Source organism: Portunus trituberculatus, chromosome 20 (assembly GCF_017591435.1).
Source record: "Portunus trituberculatus isolate SZX2019 chromosome 20, ASM1759143v1, whole genome shotgun sequence".
In the NCBI taxonomy this organism is placed as follows: Eukaryota; Metazoa; Arthropoda; class Malacostraca; order Decapoda; family Portunidae; genus Portunus; species Portunus trituberculatus.
This window is the reverse complement of record NC_059274.1, coordinates 4,550,001-4,569,721: the sequence shown is the minus strand read 5'-3', so window position 1 is coordinate 4,569,721 and position 19,721 is coordinate 4,550,001. Positions and strand designations below refer to the sequence as shown.

At 40.4% G+C, this 19,721-nt stretch overlaps 1 protein-coding gene across 2 annotated transcripts in view; it reads right to left on the bottom strand.

Moving 5' to 3' along the window:
* Positions 1-19,721, bottom strand: part of LOC123506547 (tetraspanin-18-like) — a 28,985-nt gene that overhangs the window by 3,489 nt on the left and 5,775 nt on the right. For both annotated transcript variants that reach the window (XM_045258734.1, XM_045258733.1), the window contains exons 2-6: positions 10,364-10,447; positions 7,575-7,676; positions 2,988-3,062; positions 2,764-2,832; positions 1,620-1,748 (exon numbers count right to left, since the gene is read on the bottom strand). In XM_045258734.1, coding sequence (XP_045114669.1) covers positions 1,620-1,748; positions 2,764-2,832; positions 2,988-3,062; positions 7,575-7,676; positions 10,364-10,447 — 459 coding nt within the window. The remainder of the gene's footprint in view (positions 1-1,619; positions 1,749-2,763; positions 2,833-2,987; positions 3,063-7,574; positions 7,677-10,363; positions 10,448-19,721) is intronic.

Sequence of the window (19,721 nt, the reverse complement as noted above, 5' to 3'; positions counted from 1 at the left end):
GTATACTTTCCAGACAAGCCTGTTTGTTTAGGAGCTCCATTTCTTTATACACATTTGGGAATGAAAGGATTGAAAGTTGTAATTGATCAGTGATTCAGTGGTTCCCAGGACATGAATAAAAGTGACTTCTTAAGATTCACATCTCTGGCGTAAGGTGTAGGCAGGGCATAAATAATCCTCCAAAATATAGCCTCCAATTACACTTTTGAGAACAAACCTTAAGTTGAGTGTAGTTAATCCCTTCATACTTCTCTGAAAAAAAGCATAACAAGAAAAGAAAAAAAAGTGGGATTTTGTACTAAAAGTCTCAAATTGGGGCTCAATTACACATTTGAGAAAGTTTTACTGATATGGAATCATCCCCTTCCTCACCTGTCACAAAAATGTAACTAAGAAAGGATCAATACTGCTATTTAAAATTTAGAAGGGGCCTAAAGAAAGGGACAAGGGGGTTCAAAATATAGTGGTATCTCGTAATAATGGACTTCACAGGAATAGATTTCGTTCAATAAAGAGCTGGTCAGAGACTAACCCAAATTCATTTTCTCTCTCTCTCTCTCTCTCTCTCTCTCTCTCTCTCTCTCTCTCTCTCTCTCTCTCTCTCTCTCTCTCTCTCTCTCTCTCTCTCTCTCTCTCTCTCTCTCTCTCTCTCTCTCTCTCTCTCTCTCTCTCTGGCTTCTTTATCATATCATATCATATATATGTATCATATTCATCCATGTGACCACAAAAGGAACTATGGATTCATGGGAAAATGGATAAACTACCATTAAGGGCCAAAAAATTTGGTTAGTATCTGACCAGCGCTTTACTGAGCAAAATCCATTACTGTGAAGTCCATTATTACAAGATACCACTGTATTTTGAACCCCCCTCAGCCCTTTAGACCCCTTCTAAAATTTAAATAGCAGTATTGATCCTTTTAGTTACATTTTTGTGACAGGTGAGGAAGGGAATAATAACATATCAGTAACAATTTTGTTCTCAAATGTGTAATTGAGCCCCAATTTGAGACTTTTAGTACAAAATCCCACCATTTTTTCTTTTCTTGAGTTATGCTTTTCAGAGAAGTATGAAAGGATTAACTACACTCAACTTAAGGTTTGTTCTCAATCTCAAAAGTGTAATTGGAGGCTATATTTTGGGGGATTATTTATGCCCTGCCTACACCTTACGCCAGAGATGTGAATCTTAAGAAATCACTTCTATTTATATCCTGTGAACCACTAATCAATTAATTACATTTCTCAATCCTTTCATTCTCAAATTTATACAATGAAATGGTGCTAGCTTCACAACTATGTCAGTAAGCAAATTGTCGCTACATGAAAAATATTTCAGAAAATAAAGGTATATATAATAAAATAACCCTTGAAAAAAAATTATCACATTCCACAAAAGAATGACAATTTGTGGTATCAATAATAATCGGATGACATGTCACTATGCCTGCTTGTACATGATCTACAATGATACTGTACCTTAAAATACTACCATAAGACAGAAATGAAACTAGAGTACAAAAATGTGGCAGACAGCAAGAGCCCTGATCCTTTCACCTGACCATTTTAGTCTGCCCTGCATTATTGCTACAATGCAAGATAAGAAAACAGCAATACCTGTTTGAGTGTCTGACTTGCTGTGCTGGCTTCAGCTGTTACTTCCTGGATGGTGTCATAACAGGAATTGCTGATCGGGTAGTTGGTGTAAGCAAATTCTTTAGGGCCATAGAAACCACAACAGTTGAACTGAAAATGTCATAAAATGGTATAAACAGCCTGTAGCTAAAAAGAATAGTAAGACTGCTTCATCAAGTAGGGACCTAAGTGTACACTAAACATAGGTAGTAGAAATTAGATTAATGGTAATCCTCGAAATTCTCCCACACAGTGTTAATCCTCGAAATTCTCCCTCTCTCATGCAATTAAGGAACGTTAATTCTTCATTATGGTAGTACTCGCTACTCAGAACCTTTCAGCAAATGTTAAAATGGTCAGTGACAAATTGACATTGGCATCTAAAATGTATCAGTCCTAAAATTGTCTTCTTAGAGAAGCTGGGAGTTGCTAGATAGAGAGAGATGTCACCACTGTGGTTGTATGAAGGCTTCCTTACTGCTTCCCTTAACTAATATTCGTACAAGATTTTGGAAATTTAGTGTTTTTAATTCACATGCGTGCTTGTTATATCAACACTATTCAAGCCCAGCATGTGAAGATCTAAGACTGAATGACATCACCAAGATACTTGCTTCCCACTCATCACTACAAACACCACATCACAAACAGAATAAAATGCATTTCACTCTGAGAACAAAGCTGATCATAAGACACCAAAAGACACTACAAAATGTTGACACTGGTATTCTACTTATAGTGCTACTGATAACTGTTCTTGCGGACATGAGTGAGGAGGAATGATGCACCCGAGATACCAAGTCAATTTATCCCAACCCATTTTTATGTTTGCTGAAACACCTGAAGTTAACACAACACATTTTCTGAGTAGCATATGATGCCATGATAAAATGTTGGCTTTCCCTGTATATAGTACATCTAAAAATCCCTGTATATAGTACATCTAAAAAGTGTTCAATAATTAGTCTGCACCTTTCAGAAATTCTCTTTTTGCTATTCCCTAAAGATATAGTGCAGGTAATGTCAGTTTGTCTAATCTTATCATAACAAACAATATCGACACTAATGTAAGATGGCAGATATAGTGTGTCCTTCATGGGCATCTGCTCTGGAGTACAACACTTGCCTTATTCTGGACGATGTTACGTGTTCCCTGGTTCACCTCCGCCCACCCGTTGATCAGAAAGTCATCCAGCTGCCAACAATAGAAATCTAATTTAGTGCTTATTTATTCACACCTTCCCTTTAATTCTTCATAGTATATAAAACTGATAGTAAAGGTTTATATGACTTATTTTTTGCCTTGTACATTATCACATTGAACATTAAAGAGGTTGCACTGGCACCCACCCTTGTCTGCAGGATGTTAAGGGCCAGCAAGCCGCCTATTTCAGTTGCCACGGCCAGCAGCAGAATGCACAGGTACTGCAAGTAGTGTCCTTCATTAGTAGGGAACTCAGCATTTCAGTGTGGCAAGAATATAACATGGTGATTAAAGGTATGTGCAACATATAAATACTAGCAATGACACTGAGTGGATGGTAAATTTTAAGACAGATGTATCTTATTTTCTGTATAGAATTTTCATATCCTTTTTCATGAATACACCATTTGTATTAGCTGCTTACTGGAACCATATTTCTTATATTATTATAAGTAGTAGTGGTGGTATTATGTATTTATAAACCATAGTATTTATCATTATTATTAATACGGCACATTCGTCACAATTTTATTGTCACTTTCAACATTTCCCATGATATACTGATAGTCATTATGCCACCACTAACAAAATTAATAATACATTTGTAACGTTTGATGTGTTTACTCATTTCATCCAAGGAAAGCCATAATATCTACAATGCGAACCTGAAACCATAATTCAGCTATGCTATGTCCCTGCAGTGACTCTTGTCATGCTACATCAATCTTCACGACCACATTGGCAGCGATTGCATGCATCACAACATATGTTTTGGAAATTACACCATGACTATTTGCATCACCAAATATAAGATCATTGCAGAATAACTTTTTTTTTTTTTTTTTTGTCTGATGAAGGGTAGTTTTGACTTAAATGGAAGAATAAAAGGATAAACAAGGAAAATCAGTAATAATTGGCGCACACACACACACACACACACACACACACACACACACACACACACACACACACACACACACACACACACACACACACAGCCCGGTAGCTCAGTGGTAAGAGCGCTGGCTTCACAAGCCAGATGTCCGGGGTTCGATTCCCCGGCCGGGTGGAGATATTTGGGTGTGTCACCTTTCACGTGTAGCCCCTCTTCACCTAGCAGTGAGTAGGTACGGGATGTAAATCGAGGAGTTGTGACCTTGTTGTCCCGGTGTGTGGTGTGTGCCTGGTCTCAGGCCTATCCGAAGATCGGAAACAATGAGCTCTGAGCTCGTTCCGTAGGGTAACGTCTGGCTGTCTCATCAGAGACTGCAGCAGATCAAACAGTGAATTACACACACACACACGCGCCCGGTAGCTCAGTGGTTAGAGCGCTGGCTTCACAAGCCAGAGGACCGGGGTTCGATTCCCCGGCCGGGTGGAGATATTTGGGTGTGTCTCCTTTCACCTAACAGTGAGTAGGTACGGGATGTAAATCGAGGAGTTGTGACCTTGTTGTCCCGGTGTGTGATGTGTGCCTGGTCTCAGGCCTATCCGAAGATCGAAAATAATGAGCTCTGAGCTCGTTCCGTAGGGTAACGTCTGGTTGTCTCGTCAGAGACTGCAGCAGATCAAACAGTGAAACACACACACACACAGCTTGATGATACAAAATAAATAGAGACAAAAAAGGGAAATGTTGACAATATCTGGAAAATTTTGGGTGGGGGGTGACAAACTGGCGACACAGCACAAATTTGATTTGAAGACCACGTGCGTCGTGTAAAGGACGCGCCATAAAAACGCTGCACGCTTCTAAATAAATTAAAGTTACTAATAAAACGTAAGACGTACGTGGTCACTAATAAACCATTGGTGGGGCGGATCTCACTATGAAGTCAACACGGACAAGGTTGGGTGCGAGCGAGAAAGTAATAGTGCTTATGATGTCTGCGTGCGCATAGAGACAATCTTGCCTAACGTCCTGCGTGATGGATAATTGGATATGGACATGATAGCTTAGAAAATTCCCTGGACCAGCAGTGAACCGTAAACAAAGTGCTCGCCGGAATTAAAAAAAAAAAAAAAAAATGTCTATAACAACTCTGCTTCCGGCTATTACTGTCATGGAGGAAGCAATCTGTTGGCAATTCAGTGAGCACAAAACACATAAGCGATGCCATTAGGGTGCAGGCGACTCTGAATATATGTATAAGTAATTGGTAACGTGTAAAATTTGTTATGATGATGGAGGAGGAGGAGGAAACCGCCACTTTTGTACTATCACGTATACTTCAGTACGCTTGGTGGTCGGTGCGGCGGGACTCCACAGTGGCTTACTTTCACAAAGGAATTAATCTCTCTCTCTCTCTCTCTCTCTCTCTCTCTCTCTCTCTCTCTCTCTCTCTCTCTCTCTCTCTCTCTCTCTCTCTGTCTGTCACAATCATGGTTACCCAGCACGTGCGGGGGCTAAGATGAAAAATCATTCACTGCATCTTCCAGAATGACCTCAATGCAGGATTGTCTAACAAACAATGGAAATCTGAGCTGCAAGTTTCCCCGCAAAGGCCATGACTGAACATTATACAGTTATATCGTAAGTTTTCTCTGAGAAGTGGAAAGCTTTCATGCAAGATTAACCGAGAAGACGAGGTGTGTGTGTGTGTGTGTGTGTGTTTGGTTTAAATATGCCATAGGAGCAGCCTCCGCTTTTACTTATCTGTATTTCTTATTAGATTAGATTGTGTAGCTCAGGGTTTCTCAACGTTAGCTATATGGCCCCACGGGGTATGAGAATTTTTCAGGGACCACAGTACAAAATTAGGAAAACGGGGCTACAGAACTTCCCAAGTTTGTGTTGTTCATATAAGATTAATATTTTCATATTTGTTTTATGTTCTTTTCTTGTCAGGTGTTCTACTGCTTCACTTAACGACTTCAGCGTCTTTTTGCTGTAATTCTGGTAACATTCACTTCCCATGAGTTGGCAACACTGGATTCAGGATTGCTATGTCTGTCCTTTCACGGACATTCTGTCCCATTTTGGTCCGTTTGTCCTTTAATTTAACTGAAAAGACAAACTTAATCTGCCTTTATATATATATATATATATATATATATATATATATATATATATATATATATATATATATATATATATATATATACGCACGTTCATGTATGCAGTGGTACGTACCTGTATCGGACGCGTTATGACTCAGGATCATTACTATATTTACTTTCCAAGATGTAGTAAGTTGGGCGGAAGGGGCACGAGAACTCAAACTACTTTGGAGGGGGGCCACTACCGAAAGCAGATTGAGAAACCCTGGTGTAACTTATCAGTAAAGCTGCGTTTTTTAATGCCCCTACGGCTAGACCTCGCCTTAAGGCAGGCTTAAGCAGAACCTGGGACAATGGAAAACGGGCCTGCTAGACCTTCGATCACGTGACCAGTCACCAGCTGACAGATGACAACAATAAAGATGGCAGACGAACAGGAAGTGCAAGATATGTTGCAGCTTTGTAACTTATCTTTCCTCCATAACATAACATAACATAACATAAATAATAGGACAGCAAAGGGCCACCAGGGCCCATCTAGGTTATCCTGTATCAGTCGCACAGCGACCTCGTCATCAGTACTTAAAGTTACACTTACAAGTACACAATACATTATATACTAATTCTAAATATTTGGCCCATTAACAGGGTAAGTCCTGCAGCGAAATCCTCTACAATTTGTGGTCCCCATACATGGGGATCATGTCTTGTTTAACTATAGTAAATTTCTTATAAAAACTATCATGCAGCGCTATACATAATTATAAATCTAATAAATTTAAGTGCTTATCTAATCTGTTTTTAAACATTGTCAAACTAGTGCTATTTACAACCGTCTCTGGCAATGCATTCCAGAAGTCTACCACCCTATGACTAAAGAAATATTTTCTTATATCTAACCTGCAGCCTTGCTTTCTAATCTTCCTGCCATGATTTCTAGTCCTACTTCCCTCCTCTAAGGTAAAGAAAGATCTCACATCTATGTAGTTTGTATCTGAGAACATTTTAAATATCCCCTCTTATACATCTCCTCTCAAATGAAAACATGTTTAATGCCTTTAATCTATCTCTATACTCCAGGCGCTTCAAAGCTGGTATCCTAGTTGCTATCTTTCCTCCCTGCATCAACAGTCCAGTCCATCATGTTTCCAGACTTGCCAGAGATACCAGAAGATACTGAAACAGCATTCAGTTTGGTGCAGAACTATCAACAGCAGCTAATGGAGCATTCATTCGTCATGTCTTATCATTTGTTTATTTACATGTGACGTCATAACTGGCTAGCGGAAAGTCGAGCCTGCTCTGCAGCTGGCTTGAGTTTGGCCGGCCCTGCCTTAAGGCGGGCTAAGCTCTGGCTCAAGTTTGGGGACATGAAAGAACACAAAATGACGTCAGCCTTAAGCCAGGCTTAAGGCTGCCTTAAGCGTGGACTATCAAAAACGCGCCTTAACTCCCAAACACTGACTGCGCTGCTGTTGTTTTTCCCTTTATGATGCGTGACAAGAAATTTACTATTTTCTCACACAAAATTATTGTGGTTTTCAAGGCTGCTTTGTTAATAGCTGTCATTACAAGCAGTCTGTACCATTCAAATAAAATAAAATACGAGAAACCGATCAAACACCCTTCGAAAACATTCCCTATAAGAATTGGAAGCATTTCAAAATACTGCCTCAAAAAAAAAAAATAAAAATAAAATAAAAACAGCCAGCTCCTTCCTGTGTACACATTACCAGTCTCAGGCCACAGAGGGATTCTGACGCTCCGGCTACCCAGCCCACCAAGCCCGTCGTGAAGAAGACGATGCCCAGCCCGATCACACTGTAGGTGAAGATCTGCAGGGGAGACAAAATGCGTTAAAGATATCGAGGTTATACAAGAAAGGCATGGATATTACTTTTGTTAAGAGTGTCAGGTTGAATGCCAATACCTTAGTGATCTGCATGTGGAGTAATTAACAGCAAGAAATGATACGAAATAAAACAATAACATTTTATAGCTGTCTCATTGTTAACGGTGAGTGTGTGTGCGTTGCGTGCATGACGTGACGTGTGTGTGTGTGTGTGTGTGTGTGTGTGTGTGTGCAATGTTACATAGGCATTTGTTTAACTGAATGATTAGATGTGCTTGTTTCGTCTGTCTGTCTGTGTCCGCTTATCTGCTTCCATATATGTCTGTCCGTCGGTCTGTGTGTCTATATGTTTCTGTGTTGTGTCTGACTCTCTCTTACAATTATGAACCAATGCATCTTGTTTTATTACACCACGTCATTCAAGAACTACTTTCTCTCTCCCCAAACTCAACTTATTAACTTTCTGCCATAATGAATTTTCGAACGTGACAAATGCTTGAAAATTTTGTAGTCATTCGGAGAGAGAGAGAGAGAGAGAGAGAGAGAGAGAGAGAGAGAGAGAGAGAGAGAGAGAGAGAGAGAGAGAGAGAGAGAGAGAGAGAGAGTGTGCTACGTCACACTCACGTCACTAATATATGTTGGCGTCTCTGGCTTTAATATCTGTTGCGGATTGAATTTATGTAACCACTGATGACACGGTTAGAAAGCGAACCATGTGACGTAATAACTCGCTTCACTTCCATTATTGGTGTCTGCTGCGGCCGCTTCCTGATGCACTTTGAAATCACACACACACTCACACACACACACACACACACACACACACACACACACACACACAGACAGACAGACACACACACACACACAAAAAAAACACACACACACACACACACACACACACACACACACACACACACACACACACACACACGGCCCAGTAGCTCAGTGGTTAGAGCGCTGGCTTCACAAGCCAGATGACCGGGGTTCGATTCCCCGGCCGGGTGGAGATATTTGGGTGTCTCTCCTTTCACGTGTAGCCCCTGTTCACCTAGCAGAGAGTAGGTACGGGATGTAAATCGAGGAGTTGTGACCTTGTTGTCCCGGTGTGTGGTGTGTGCCTGGTCTCAGACCTATCCCAAGATCGGAAATAATGAGCTGAGCTCGTTCCGTAGGGTAACGTCTGGCTGTCTCGTCAGAGACTGCAGCAGATCAAACAGTGAATTACACACACACACACACACACACACACACACACAGCCAATGACCACGAATCTAGCACGTGATCTTATAAACCATGAGAGAGAGAGAGAGAGAGAGAAACTTACTCTCCACATTTTCAATTAACAATATCCACTGTATACTATTTACAAGCGTTGCATTATTAGCTCTCTATAATCAATGAATACTGCCTGGCTGGACCTTCTATCTCCGCAAGGGAAGCAAAAACATTCCCAGTAGCAGATGTTTCACTTTCCCCTTGGTGAGCACCAATAGTAAGGTTTAACACTACCGTTTGAGTACCATGACGCGTTTTCATATTCATTCTGCTTGCTATTTAGTGATTTTCTACAACTTTTAAAAACTCATTTCGGGGATTAAATTAATGAAGACTGGCCATTAATCTTCTTATCTCCATAGACCGTTCCTAATGTCAATGAAATGGTCTAATCGTACACAAATCCCAAGAAAAATGTATCACAGTATTGAAGGGGTTATCCTCTTCAATACCACGACACATTTTTAACTTAGATTTGTGTACGACTAGACCATTCTATTGACATTAGGAAAGGTCTATAGAGATGAGAAGATTAATGACCACTTTCTTCACTATTCTAATCCTTTACACGAGTTTCTGAAGCTGTATAAAATCACCAAATGGTAAGCAGAATGAATATGGTCATGGTACTGAAGGTATTAAGTGTTTGTCTGATCATTCCCCTTAATTCATCACCCTCTGACTAATCACTCCCCTTAACTTATCGACCGCAAAGGGTAAGAGGCAGGTGTTTGTCTTGGTTCACGGCGAGGGAAGAAACCAGAAAGCCACATTCACATAGATTTATATGGCATCTTTAACGTTTCCCTTCACGAGAGAGAGAGAGAGAGAGAGAGAGAGAGAGAGAGAGAGAGAGAGAGAGAGAGAGAGAGAGAGAGAGAGAGAATAAAGGTGAGTATTCTAAACAACGCCTGCAATTGTGGTAGGGAACAAAGACAGTAAGCGTAAATTGTATGAGGCATTGTGAGAAGGATAAAAAAAAAGTATATAAGGTAAAATAAAAACCTGAAAAACAAAATTCGGAAATACTAAAAAGAAAAAACGAGAGAGAGAGAGAGAGAGAGAGAGAGAGAGAGAGAGAGAGAGAGAGAGAGAGAGAGAGAGAAATATGATAATGAATGAATGATAAAGGACATTATACAGAGCTACTTGAAAATTAAAACTATACAGCATTACGCGAAACTTTGTGGAAAAAAGAAACGGAAAATGATTACTTAAACAATAAAAAAAAGAATATTAGAAAGGCAAATTTGTAGAAATCACACGTGGGTGAGTGAGAAACGGGAGAAACGAGGATGTTTGTCTGCAATTAAAAGTAGTAGTAGTAGTAGTAGTAGTAGTAGTAGTAGTAGTAGTAGTAGTAGTAGTAGTAGTAGTAGTAGTAGACGACTTACCAAAGTACCGGAGAGGAAGCGGGACACGGTGATGGAGGTGGCGAGAACCCAGGCCATGTACCCCAGCAGGCAGCACCCCACCACCTGCAACACCACACAACTTAGAACACACACACACACACACACACAGTAACATGACTTTACAACTTTGCTTTTTCTCCTCATATACAGACGATCATATACGTACTTTCGTAGCTTTCTCTCTCTCTCTCTCTCTCTCTCTCTCTCTCTCTCTCTCTCTCTCTCTCTCTCTCGATTTTTTTTTCTGTTCAGAACCGATATCTTTCATTTTATTTTCTTTACGTTAGCGTCATTCATTATCAACTGTTTCACGATTTCCTGCACACAATGTTTTCTCCTCTGTTTTTGTTTCTCCCACACACAAGGTGGAAGTATTTAGATGTGTATAGGCGCGACGTGAAGGTATCGCGGTCATGCAAGCTCCATTTACATCCATAAACACTCATCATACATACACAAGTCATCCTGAAAATACGAATGATTATGCATCTAATTTTGCGCAATGTGTTTCGTTATTGAACACCGCAGGTTGATGAAAACTGGTAGAGTGCGAGTTAAGGACCCAAGGATGAAGTATTTTATTTCCTCCGTCGCTCCAATCTGCAGCTCTCTACGCGACGTGTTGCATCGTCTTTTCAAAATCAAGAGTAGTGTTAATTTTTGTGATCGCAGCAGTAAGTGTTTGCGGCGGAACCCGTTGTTGCATTCATTATCTTAAAAGTCTCAGTTACAGTTAGTCTTTTAAGCCTGTTGTGTGCGTGAAGCGGCAACAAACTCGCGGGGCACAGAAAATTTTTATTACAAGATACTTTAACAAATATATGTGCATGTTAATACAGAGATACTCGTAAAACTAAGAACAGATGGTCATTACAAGTTGTTTCACATGATACAGTACTTAGAAAGTTTTCCTTATTCCTAAAGATAGTTTAGGCCGGAAGGTTTATGGTAAATTACACCAGACAGCCTGACACACTACACAATTTATTAAGGCAAAATCACTATGACAGTTTGCACGAGATTTGGAAGCGAACCGGCCCGCAGAAATATAGCAATCAAACGCGCTGGAATTTCATAAAGACCAATGTGCCTTTAGACAAGAGAAACTGGAAATATGTGTGAATGGTTGTCAGTCTCTATGATGGTGATCGCAGGTTATGGCCCAAAACGCAACACGTCATGACTTAATGGGTAAAAAATCCTCACATAACAGCTGACTCAGACATTTGAGTTGTAATGTGACTGCCCATTGTCTAGCATCATATTGCGGCTTATCAACCATCAATGGATTGAAAAAAATAAAATTGATAAATTACACAAAATACTGAGGTAATAAATAAATAATATGTAAGACAAAAGAAAACTAATAAAGATTTACCTTAATTAACAGCATCATGTTGCGACTCAGTAAACACCAATGTATCAAAACGAAACTGATCAACAGAATATATACAAAAAATAAATGAATAAAAAGACAAAACAATAGAAGACCATCACATACATACAATCGAAGACAATGAATGTAAAATAACACATTAAGAAAATATAAATACAGAAACAAATGAATACCTAAATGAATAAATCTTCGCGCACTGTTGACCCACTAATATTAAGCAACCACTCTCCGCTTAACTAAATGTCGCCGCATCCACTAACGACTCACGTAGCGGCCGCGGGAACCCGTTAGTGAAAGCAAAGACACGCCGTGGACCAGCAGCCATCTTGAGGGAAAGTGTGAAAGGCAGAGATTTCTTAGGCATGTGAAAACGCCACAAGCACCGCGATGCAAATCATGTTATTACCCTTTGAACAATGAAAAAAAATAAATAAAATAACACTCGCTAAACTTTCCATTCCTTGAAACGGCAACGGACGGAGTAAAAAGCCCGGTAGGAAAACAAGACGTGAGTAAAAGTTTCGCAGTGTCCCCGCCTCGTGCGTTGCCCATGAGAGCTTCCCTCCTTACGGCATAAAGGAGAAAGCGGGGCGTCATCATCATAATCATAACACTTCACTTAAAGCTCTTTCCACGCCATTCTAAACGGTGAAACTTCATAAATAGTAAATTACGCCGCGTTTCCATGTGACTGTTGGGGTGTGAAGCGGAACAGACTGTCTCTATATAAATACTACTTGTTTTATGATGCTGCAGTGAGGCTGAGAGAGAGAGAGAGAGAGAGAGAGAGAGAGAGAGAGAGAGAGAGAGAGAGAACGAACCAGCTGTTACCCTTATTAAACACGGTCAGTAACAACCACCACCACCACCACCACCTCATCACCAAGCTAACACCAACTAACAGCGGTCTATTCACTTTTCGACATTGAGGCTAAAGAGAGACAATTGACGCACACCTCAACACCTCACTAAGACCAGGTGTTGCCCCTCCTTGGTGGATTTGTGTGTCATACCACCAAATCAACACCCACACACACACCTCCCCGCCCCCAAAAAAAAAAAAAAAAAAATGGAAGACTGAAAATTGCACGCGTAAATAATAAAATCAGGAACTTTTTTTTTTATGTGGGGATTGTTGAATTGTACCTATCTATACTACTACTACCACCACCACCACCACCACCACCACCACCACCACCACCACCACCACTACTACTACTACTACTACTACTACTACTACTACTACTACTACTCCTACTCCTACTCCTACTCCCTTGGATAAACTAAAACGGATCACGGTGTACCCTCCAGAAAACGTAAACTAAGAAATCTTAGTCAAACATGAAAACCGTAAGATTGCACGTTACACTAATCACTCAAGTACTGGTGATCCTACTGGGAAGACATGCCTGACTTAAAACACCAGTAATCCCATGTTAACGCTGCACTTCCTCGTCTCAACTATTCAAGAGGAATATACTCGGTAAAACCACAGCCAAAGAGAAAGGAATAACGAGATAATAGCAAAAGTGTGACGCGTGACAACAACGAAGAATAACCGCAACAGCATTGATCAACACACACCTGGCAGTCTCGCGGGTAAAGTTAAGTAGAATAACAAATCTTCAGGTGCACGATATTTCAGCTGCTTACAACAGAGGTGGCTGGGAGGAGAGCAAGCATGAAGGCGTAGGAGACAGTCATAATGAAGTAATAAAACGAAAATAAGTCGGTGGGAAATTACGGAGACTACACATTCTCTCTCTCTCTCTCTCTCTCTCTCTGGCAAGTTTCTCCGACAGCTGCGTATGCCTGTGCTGGCGTCTCTAGAACAGTTACCAGCGCGGTACGTAAAAAATATCACCCTAATGTATACATGACGTGGGGCCAGACAGATGCGGCGCGGGCCTCCAGCTGGTGCAGAGGCAAAACACCCGGGCGGCAGTGATAGCCCGTCTCGTCGACAAGGATGCGGAAAATAATACGTCAAGGATATGCACGGAGTTGCTGCCTAACACTCAGGCCGCCAGATTTTATTAAATTCTCGGATAAGCTCTCGCCCGAGTCTGATTTTCTACTACATGATTTTCTACCATATTTTTTTAAGCCTTTTTTCTGGTTTACTTTTTACTTTTCTTTTTCTTGGTGGATTTTAAAGACACTGATTATCGCTATCTTCGTAAGTGATGCCGAGTTTCATCGTTTGTAATCTATACTTCGTGTTCTTGCTGTTCTGAGTTCACCAACTCTCTCTCTCTCTCTCTCTCTCTCTCTCTCTCTCTCTCTCTCTCTCTCTCTCTCTCTCTCTCTCTCTCTCTGTTGTTGATTTATTTTGTGTATACAACAATCTATCACCTTCAGTAAATTTGTCTAACTATCTGGCTCAACACCTCACATATTTACCAGAACTGCAGGATCTATAAAGTTTGGCATACAGTTTACAGGGATGAATTATTACCAGAGACAAAAAGAATATACATAGTGAAGTTTTTATTCTAATGACTTTAACCTATTTGCCTATTTATCAACAATAATACCATTGACATTCTGGTTTATATTCTGCTTACATTTTCTATAACTCGTCTTTAAACTATTTCACAGTGAAGAAACTAGATCACTCTGGCGCTGACGTGAGTGCGTGACAACTACAAAGAGGCAAAATAATAAGCAGCAGCAAGCCAGAGATGACACACTCGGCCTTCATTCTCTCCTTGACAATGACACGACCCATGACTCTCTAGAGGTCAGTATTTAGAAAAGCTTTCTTCTCACCACAATCTTTTTCAAAAGTCAGATAATCAGCCAGCTTCTCAAGAGTGTTTCTCCCGCTCATAACGCAGAAATATTATTAATGTGTTACTTCAATCGTAAAAACAATCTTAAAAATCCGACTTTAACCAGAGGCTTTTGAATGTAGAGGAGATGCGGCCCAGAACTTTCAAAATATAGTCTTCTTTCTCACATTTCTTCCAGGCCAGGCCACGCACGCATACTACGATAGGAGCTGTGACTACGCGTTTCATGTTGATCCCTCCGTGTGTGTGTGTGTGTGTGTGTGTGTGTGTGTGTGTGACAGGGTTGAGTTAAGATGGCAATGTCCCGTTTTCTTAATACCAAATGGTCATACTTTTCTTGCGCAAACACCATCACTTCTGCTAATGTATTTCACATATCCGTTGTTGAACTCACAAAACTCTTATTTCTGCACATCCATATTTGTGTGTGTGTGTGTGTGTGTGTGTGTGTGTGTGTGTGTGTGTGTGTGTGTGTGTGTGTGTGTGTGTGTGCGTGCGTGTGCACGTGCGGGCGTGTTCATTAGTCCTGTTCTAGATAATGTCCACATCCGCCTTCAGTGTTTGCAGTCTTGCGGTGCCAGCGAACAAGGGGAGCACTCCACCACCAAACACCTCATGACCATCACCACCACCATCACCATCACCACCACCACCACCACCACCACCACCACCGCATGGCCGTTCCGTGACGACTTTCTATGCGGCGCCCCCTGTCCCATCCTTCCCCGGGTCTCGTGCCGTTAGCTTTCTCTCTTGAGACAATGCCGTCCATCCCTTTAGCTTCCCATCCCCTGGCGGAACAAAGCAGCAAAGCGAAAGTCTCGTGTCCTCCTAAGGCGTACACGTTCACGTTCTCCCAACACCACCTTGCAGACCCTCGTGTTTGCGTAGCGTGTTTGGATACCAGTGCGTGTTCGTTTCTCTCGCTCGTCAAGTTGTCTCTCTTTTGTTTGAGTGTGTGGAGGTCTTTGTTTGGCTTTGTTTATACGCACATACACCAAATGCTGGATTTTTATAATGAACCTTAATGACTTTAATCTTCTTCTGTCTCTTATGGAACGGAAGACTTGAAAAGAATAATCTCATTCAACATCCTTACCCACTTCAACACGCTATAACAGCATCCGCTTTATTATATTCAATATATATGTAGAGACTCTCATCACCATGAAACCATTACAACCACAAGGAATTACTGGTTTGCTTCAAGTTTCATTTTGCTCAATTTTGACAACCAGTAGATGACTTCATGGAGTTAGGAAGTCGTCTGTAGTACTGAATGGATGAACGAATTTAATGTGAAGTATTACAGTTCACTTATTTTGAATCCCTTTTCTCTTTCATAACGACTATTTTCAAAGGCCACCGAGATGATTAACCAGATGCTAAAGTGTTCACCTTATTAGTAATGCTGAAATCTTGTTAATTTGTCACTAAAACCAAAAGAACGCCCTTAAAAAAGTCGAGGAATTCCAACTAGTGTCCTTGAAAAATTTAACGTAACAGAGGCGCGGAGCTAAACCATTTCAGAATAGCCTATGGTTCCAACACCCAAGGCCAAGACATGGCGAGCCTTGGCATTACTAACATCTGCAAGGCGTGACCAAATATCCACTCGCGCACCTCACTTCATAAACAAAGCCATCTGCTTTCCCGCCAGCAATAAATCGTCGCCAAAATGAAGGATGACAAGGAGAAATTCCACATAATTATATCATTACGGGATTTCCGAGAGCCTGGGGAGAACGTAGTAGCCAATGTAATATGAACAAAGTGAAGGATTACGTGAGAGAAACAAACATGTGGGGTTGGGATTAACTAAAGTTTCTTCTTTACATAACTCGAAAAATAAGTATGTAGCAGCTGAGTCACAAACACTTGGGTGAACAACTGTCATAGCGTGGGAAGATGAAGGATATCGACATCATGCATAAAAAAAAAATTATATATATATATATATATATATATATATATATATATATATATATATATATATATATATATATATATATATATATATATATATATTTATATATATATATATATATATATATATATATATATATATATATATATATATATATATATATATATATATATATATATATATATATATATATATATATATATATATATATATATATATATATATATATATGAAATGCAAGCAAATCAAGAACGAAGCACAGTATTGACAACATATATTTCTTTATCGTCATTTTTACAACCTAAAAACTCTCAAGAAAGCCACTCAAGACTCTTGTTTTCTTTATAGTAATTGTACAACTAACGATTTCTTCAAACTCACTTTCACGATCAAAGCCTAAAATGAGCCAAGTAGTCGTTTTATATTACTATTTTTATTGATTTATTCACTCAATTTTACTGAGTGACAAATAAGGGGCTTTCCTCATTCTTCCCTTGGTTTTCTCGCACCTACGTAATGACACCAACAAGCTGTCGCCTGAGCCGTGACGGGACTGGGCGGTGAAAGGGAGAGACAGTCTGTGAAAAGAGTTGCGGAAGAGAAGAAAGTGTCTTGCATTCATCACCCTAGACGTTGTCACTTCCCACGAGAACACAAATTCGTCTGGCTATTAAATTCGTCTCCTACATAATGTCTTCCTGGTTCACCTTTCTCTCTTTTTCGAATCATTATATAATTTTCTTTCTTGTAACCATGTTCATTCATTTTTCGCATGCTTTCACAGTTATTCTCTAGAGCTACCATGCTTTTATGTATAATTAGACCCACTAGTGAAATCAGTGCCACAGTTCATTAATGGGCGCACTGTAACTCAGGAAACTCTTAATACGATGCGCTGGGGTCTGTTTTCGAAAATGGTCTTCCCACACGTTTGTAATGAAATAATTCGAAAGATAAGAAAAAATAAGATAGACGATGGAAGAAAGGAAGGTAATTATAACGAATATCAAGATTCATTTAGGAAGAGGAGTAGGAAGAGAAAGTAAGATATGGATGAATTTGGAGATGAGAAGATAAAAGAGGATCAGTCTATATAAAAATGGAGAGCAATAAGAACAAGATTAGATAATAGAAATATCAAACTTGATAAGGAAGATAAGGGAGATGAACGTTTCCTGTGCTATGACATTTACTTTCACTAGAAAACGAGAACGCACGAATGAGCTGCGCTGACACGCAACTCTACTCTTACCTGTATACTGTGAATGCTGGCGCTATGAAAGACCCGAGCATTACTATACATTATAATCAGTGTCAGTAGAGTTGGAAGTAGCAGCTCCTCATCGAACTCGTAAGAACCGTAAACTATATTGTAAGTCCCCATCTGAGGAAGAACTAGTATCGGTGGCGGCATCAGATTCAGAGTTAGTGTCGGTAACGTCCGAGTCTGTCTCCGTGGTGGTCTCCACGTATACCACTTTACAGCGTCATCTGTCCGTGGCATTGTTCAGGGAAGGAACGTCGCCCAGGGGAGTCTGGCCGAGGTTCATTTCGCTCATGTTGGCGGAACCATGTAGTAACGAACACAACCACCAAACACGCACGCCGGAACACACTGCAGTAGCTTCGTAGCCTTGGAGTCGCAAAATATATATTGATCAAGTCTCAATGGAGCGTTGTGCGACTGATCGAAAATATTAAAGAATTGGACAATCCTACCCTATTCAGCGCCTCAAAATTCCTCCACGTCGTCACCCATTCCTCTAGTCATCTGAACCCTTCTGCCACAATTCTCCACACGCACTATTCATTATCCACAACCCCAATCATTATTCCAAAACCATCACATCGAATAATTTCTACTTAAGGAAGCTAAAGGAAAAAAAAAAGCTGACGTTGAGCTACAAAGTCTCTCCTTAGTAAGGATGAATTTATTCTGATACCGTATAGTTGACTTTTGTGATGTTTCCTTCCCATACAAGTCATTAATTACGCCCATTGTATTGTTCAGAGTGCTTCGTTAACAAGGAAGAACATTCATCACCGCATCATGTGTTACAATAGTGAAACCCTCCAACACATGCCGCTACGAGGGCTTGAATTAAATGCAATTAGTACGTCTCGCATAGTAATTAAGGTGTCATTGCGAGTTCCGCCTAGCTAACTCTCCTTCGCACACGGCACGCAGCCAGCGAGGTTAAATGAGTTTTACTGCATGGACTTCAAACATCAATCCAACAGCTGAAGACTGTGCGACAGTTTATTTAAGCTGTTAGTCAAATTTATGAATGATACAAAGTGACTTAATGCACAAGAATGCACAAATAAATAAAAAAATAAGTATTGCATATATATAGATTGAAATTATTGTTTAAATAAGGCAAATGCAAATAATCTGAATATTGGCTACAATTAGTCATGCATCAATGAGGCTAAGAATGTAAAGCTTGACCAAAGCACTGTTGGATATGCCACGAAGCTTCAAGTAGCTCACAAAGCACTACTAATTCCCCCACGTGCAGGTCCTTAGCAGCACAGACCGTATCGTTGCAGTACAGGACGGTGTGAGCATATTGACTGAGATGCAGCGTCGCGAAGGAGGCATGACCGAAGGTACCGCCGCGTGCAGCTGAGCGAGATCTTTTTTTGTAAACTCAGCTGCAGTGGCGAAGGTGAAAGATTCTCTCTCTCTCTCTCTCTCTCTCTCTCTCTCTCTCTCTCAATACACACATACACTAACCTTCAGATGAACAAAGAACTTAACACAAACAGAAACATAACACAGAAGTGAGCGAAGAACTACAGTAACGGGGCAACACTGAACACCTTACCTGGGCGAGGAGAGCCGGAATATCCCCCACACTCCACCACGCAAGATTCAGAGTAACTAAGACAAACACACTCTTCGGAACTTTAGGTGTTTCGGAATGATACTGGCTTGCCTTCAATTACTTGTTCCTCTGCGCTATCATACTCGTATATAACCACCACCGCCATTGCAGAATTAAGAATAGTAAGGATGGAAATAATGGAGAGAGAGAGAGAGAGAGAGAGAGAGAGAGAGAGAGAGAGAGAGAGAGAGAGAGAGAGAGAGACCAAACCACACTCTCAGTAGTACAAATTCAAGCAAAAATCTGCATAGAACAAAACTTTCTGGATACAATGTGGTGTCAGTCAGAGGCAGAAAACACGGTCATTATCTGCTGTTCTTCGCATTAC